This window comes from Vespa crabro, chromosome 10 (assembly GCF_910589235.1).
Source record: "Vespa crabro chromosome 10, iyVesCrab1.2, whole genome shotgun sequence".
Classification (NCBI taxonomy): domain Eukaryota; kingdom Metazoa; phylum Arthropoda; class Insecta; order Hymenoptera; family Vespidae; genus Vespa; species Vespa crabro.
In genome coordinates, this window is record NC_060964.1 from 4895290 (window position 1) to 4901289 (window position 6000).

General features: G+C 42.2%; 1 protein-coding gene across 1 annotated transcript in view; it reads right to left on the bottom strand.

Annotated features, from left to right (window-relative positions):
- Positions 1–1632, bottom strand: part of LOC124427307 (ephrin-B2) — a 41489-nt gene extending 39857 nt beyond the window's left edge. Inside the window, exon 1 of the mRNA XM_046970051.1 lies at positions 194–1632. Within this exon, the coding sequence (XP_046826007.1) occupies positions 194–312 (119 nt within the window). The 5' untranslated portion in view covers positions 313–1632. The remainder of the gene's footprint in view (positions 1–193) is intronic.
- Positions 1633–6000: the final 4368 nt, after the last annotated feature.

Below are 6000 nucleotides of genomic sequence, written 5' to 3' on the forward strand. Positions count from 1 at the left end.
ATGAAGGGTTGAACATCGCACTATGATTCGATAATATATAGACGGGAATTCGTTATAGATAAAATTTTCGATTCAAAAGGAGATTAAAAGATAACTATTAAATTAAAAAAAAATCACTTTTCGTATACTCAATATAAATGTGATTATTGAGTTGAGAAACGCATTATAATGAAATTTTTCAACGCGCACTTACATCGAATTCGTGGTGTTCCAATATAAGCTGATCGCCTTCGCGCAGTTGCTCACGGTGGAGAGTAAAACCGTTTGTAGGCACACGAGGAACACCAGGGTCATAAATGACTTGGAAACCATCGTAAAAACGTGAACGAGGACGAGCACCGTCAGTACGGCCACTTGGACTCAACAATGAGAACAACGAAATAACGATAACAATAACAACAACCGCAAAAGGAACGTGAACACTTGCACTTTCGTCGGCGTCGTCGTCGTTGATGTCGTCCACAACAACCACCTTCCACCAATTCGTCGCACGGCCACCACATCCACTTTAGCACTTGAACTTTTTTTTTTTTTTTTTTATTGGCGACTTGTCTCACACGCTAATCCCTTTTGGATCCAACGAAAACGATTTCTCTTGGATAAATCGTAGATAGAACGTAGACAGGATCCAATTGATGATATTTTACGATGAATTCACAATGAAAAAAGATTTACGATGAGAATTCCGATGATAGTTAAGTTGCGACATCGACAAGACGATCAGACTCGATCGTTTTCAGATTTCGTTCGGTACTTTTCAAAGTTGTCCAACGAAATAAGCCTTGTCCCATGGATCCATCCCGTGCTTCTCTCACCTGGAGTGTGCCTTGCCAGACCTCTCATTTGGTCTAGCTTTTTCCAGGAGTCTTCACTCGAAAAAATCACGATGCTAAGAGATTTGAGACGTTCCGCATATCAACGGCGCACCGTCGGCCGTCGATCTTCGACCTAAGCGCGCCTCTCACTCTCTCTCTCTCTCTCTCTCTCTCTCACCGTACACCTTACAACAATCGCAAGTGAAAAGATTAAACTATTCTCCGAGTGGACTCTTCTTTCAGGATCGTTCTTCGAACTGAACGAATCAAAATAGACTTCACGAAGATCGTTAATATCTTAATTCCTGCGATGTATAAACTTTTAAAAGAAATAAACCTTTTATAGAATAATATCCAACGATATGAAACAAACGATCTTCGAAATTCTATTATCCCAAAGAAAGATGACGTAGAATTAATTACGATATTTCCCCTTCGTAATTCACCTTCGGATTACACTATGAACAAAGAAACACTGATCTCTCTCTCTTGAGAGATTTCAAAGAAATTAACAATGTTGGTTGAGTCGTAGGAACACACTGTTTTGTATCACTTTAGTACACTGTTCCTTCGAAATGTTTCCAAATAACGTTGTAATTTCCAGAAATGTTTATAGAAACTCGATGTGAAGTCGAGGAAAAGTCGACGAATGATATATAAAATAATAATAAAGAGCAATAGGTATATATGATAGCCGTCGTCTCGTCGTATAGTGCCGCTGTTCGAGATTCTCTTTGCGCGGAGAGAAAACGGTACTTTCCTACTTGGTGTCGCGGACGCGTCTGTCGGCCCGAGCCGAGCTGTCGCGGCCGTTCGTCTCGCGTCAGCAGACTCGTGCGGCGGCGGCGGCGGCTACGGCGGCTACGGCGGCGGTTACGGCGGCAACGGCGGCCGAGGGTGTCGAATGCCGCCGAACTTAACCGAAGACGCGCGAACACGCAGGAGAGCCCACCGCGCGTTATTCCTCCTTGAGCTCTTTCAGAGGTACGTGGTATTACGCTCTCTGCTCGCGAGACGCGCGTTTCCGAGTGCCTCTTCTCTCTCTCTTTCTCTCTCTTTCTTTCTCTTCGTCTTATTCTACTTACGATCGAGAGACGTGCCTTAGCTCTCTCTTTCTAATTCTCTTTCTCTCTCTTTTTGTCTAATTCTCTCTCTTTCAAACTCTCCCTTTTTTACTCTCCCTCTCTCTCTCTCTCTCTCTTTGTCTAATTCTCTCTCTCTCTCTCTCTCTAACTCTCCCTTTTTCACTCTCTCTCTCTCTCTCTCTCTCTCTCTCTCTCTCTCTCTCTCTCTCTTTTCCTCTTTTTCCATGAAATCTTTTCTTCGATAACCTTGCTCTTACTGATACATTTTTTGTTTCCCTAAAAACTCGTAAACAATAACTTTTTAATACTTTACTTATAACCTTCGAAGTGATAGTTCTTTTTTTTTTTGCAATTTTCGAAGAACTCAAAGAGTGTTTATACAATATCGTTTATTATGGCGATTCGATGGAATGGAACTTTTTAGTACGTATATGTATATCCATTGACGCGTCCTCAACAAAATGTAAACATCTACTAATCACGATAGTTTTACATAAACTCTATTAAGGAATTATTAGACAACGGTCTTATATCAGATATCTTTCGTGTTAGAGTTTAGGCTTTTAAGAGAGCGAGAGTGCTTTCTTTGACTTATGATTAGCGTTAAGACTCATTTCCTGCTTTAATTTCGTTTAGCTTTTTCTTCTTCCCTACGTCGTCGTAGACTCGACCGACCATTCCGTTTTCCAAAGAGAAGAAACGATATACATACACTGGGAAATCTTTTCCCCTTCTTAACTAGATCGTACGTCTGTTGAAAGTGCGTCTACATATATTTCTCGGCGAGTGAATATGCCGAGCCAAAAGGAAGAGGAGAGATGGATCGAAAAGGAAAGGAGGAAACAGAAATATAACTGAATATATAAAGATGTATACACGTATATATATTTCTGAGGATGCACTCGGGTATGTGGCGCCCTCGTGCATAAGAGGAAAAGAAAGAGAGAGAGAGAGAGAGAGAGAGAGAGAGAGAGAGAGAGAGAGAGAGAAGGAGGAAAGAGACGATCATCATCCTCCGCGTTGCTCTCTCCTGTACAACGATCTCGGGGGCATACTCCTTCGCTCTCTTGGATCTCAAGAACCGGTATCTACCCACGGACAGTCATGTCGGTCATTAGTCCGACTAATGCAACGTTTCGAATTCTATCGGTCTACGGCGCCTGAACGTTCATTTCGTTTTCTCGCGTTTCATTTTTGAACGAAGATGGACCAGAAAATAGACTGGAAACTCGACTGGAAATTGGACATTAGCGTGCGTTTCCAAAGAAACTCGAAAAGATTTGCTTTCGAGCAGGAAATAGAGCGAAAACGAAGGCGAACGCTTCGGATCGTCGAGCACGCAAATTCGCTCTGATTTTCTTTTACTTCCTCGTCTCTAAGCGATCACTTGTCCCTCTCTTTCTCTCTCTCTCTCTCTCTCTCTCTCTCTATCGTTTTTTTATTAAAGAACGAGAGAAGAATAGAACAATAGGATAGGATTACGAGGGAGGTAGAAAGAACACGGACACGGCGAATCGATTATTTGTCCGTCCGCGGGCCTTGATTTTTCACTCGTCACGGGCCATTAGACGATGGTATTTCATCGTTCCTATCTCGATCTCTCGGTATCTCTTATACTGGTCGGCCGTCGATTTGCGATCCTTTCAAAATCTCGAGAACACCTCCTTCGAATGTGTATTTCGTACAACGATTTTAGGGTAGAACTTAATAGATTCGTACGATGTGAATAGAACGAATTTAGGAGGATTAGATGATACTGTTTGACTCGAGTTGCTCGTACGACGTGATCTTTAAATCGTTCTCAAACAAACTTCCAGTGAGGTCTTCTTGATCGTTGACTCACAATCCGTTTGTTACACATCTTCGAAGAGTCAAAGAGTCTCTTTCTTCGTTCTTTCCTTCGGCAAGCAAAACGGCCAACAACACCCGATACACAATGGATAGAGTATTAAAACGAATGTAAGGTAGTAGGTAAAGCGGCGCTCTGACCAGAAACGCATTTAAGTATCTCGAGTAATGCTTCACGAAAGGAAAGTGCTCGGCAAATATTGATTCTTGCGGTTCTTACGCACTTCTCCAACGGGACTCGGAAAAAAGGAAATGTTTCTGTCCGACGGAAGGGATGAGGGACCAATGAAGAAAGGCCAAAATCCTATGTACACGTACGATCAATCACTGAGAGAAGCAGCAGCTTTCACCACCGGAGACTCTCAAGAGAATTCTTTCGACTACCGGCGTTGTTTATTCCGAGCAGGTGAGACAACTTCAAAAATGGCATTCCGAGCTTCTGGCGAAAAGCTGTGCAATGTTAATCCCTCCCCCTTTTCTCTCTCTCTCTCTCTCTCTCTCTCTCTCTCTTTCTCTGTCTCTCTTTCTTTGTATACACTACGCTCGAGTTTGCGTTTGTTTGGGTCAGAGCGCTTTAGAAAAGCAATTCATCGTTCGAAGAAACTCGCAATGACTTAATAACCGTGTAGCGGTTTAGAAAGAACATGAAACCATTTTCAAGATACGCAAGATATAATAAATGATTCTATTATACGTTTAACAGTATGTACTTATGTACGCGAGGATTTTAAAGGTAATCGTTAACAACGCTTTGGAAAATAGAGTTAACCTTCTTTTATTTCGTATTATCCCAATTTGTTCTACCTTTCCGGTTAAAAGCTTTGTTAGAGACTCGTATGACACATCGACTTTTATAAAAGGGAAGAATTTTATTTTTCAAAGGATTGCCATGGCTTCATTCAAAAGTCGCATGGCATCGTCGAACACAAACGAGTCTCTTTTTCATCTCGAAAGAATTATCATATTTTTATAATTCAGAGGGCTTTCGAAAGGGGTTTACGCTTAATTTACGAAGAAGCACGACCTTTGGTCATACATTGTAAAATTCTTAACGGGTCATCTATCATCGTTATTTATCGGCATTCGCCAAATTCGTGGTATCGTATAGATATACGAGTATAGGTCTATATGTAAATGATATAGGTATAAGTTTGTATCTACCTACATGTATGTTATATATAGGTATATACATAGATAGAGATACCTACATACGTGATTACGTGGCAGTCGCGTTCCTTTCCATCCTCCAATCCATTTCGCTTCATTACCAGCGCGGATCTACCGTCGAGGAGGTTTCTCTTGACCTCTGCCTTGAACTATGATTGGACACGTTACATCGATCCACGTCGATCCTGATTCGAGCCATCGTTCGCACGTAAACGCGCGCGTCAGTGGATATCTCACCTTCGTCAAAGCCGCGGACGATATCGCTCATCGACGTTTCTCCTTTTGCCGGTCGATTACTATGAACGAAAGAAGTCGACGAGTTGCGTGCGAGGAGCCAGAAAGAGAGAAAGAGAGAGAGAGAGAGAGAGAAAGAGAGAGAAATCGATCGATCGATCGTACATTAACCGAAAGGTTCGCACCTGCGTACTCTTCATTTAAGCGAGAAAAGCGAGGACGAAGGACTCGTAGCGATTCATTGAGTGCGTGCGTGCGTGCGTGCTCGCGCGCGCGCGCACGGTGACTCGATTCTCGAGAGATCGAGAGAGGATCCATTAGCCATTAGCCAACGTTTATGCCCGTCAAAGTGTCCGATGGAGAACAATGGGGAACCTAGAATAGGAATCGATTTTACGCCTTTCCTTCTCTCTCTTTCTCTCTCTTTCCCCTTCTCTTCTCTCTCTCTCTCTCTCTCTCTCTCTCTCTCTCTCTCTGTCTCTCTTTCTTTCTTTCTGTATCTTTCTTTGGCGTTCACCTTTCAAGGCGCGTGCTTTCGTCTTTGCTATTTTTTTCACCCCTCCGCACATTAGGCACCGATTCTTGGCACAGGTACGTATTTAATTTGTTAAACCGTGCTCCACCCTCATTGGCGTTCCAACCTTTGTGATGGCCCTGACAATGGCGTGGCATTCACGCGATTATCAAAAACGAAAAATTCTCTCGAAAATGAATCGCTTAAGTATAGTTTAAAAATTTTCTCTACGAATAATTTTCACTTGAATTAACGTAACAAATAGCGAGATTATTTCAAAGTGATAGATTTTATCGAAACAAATATATTAAGACGAAAAATCATTACTATATCGCGC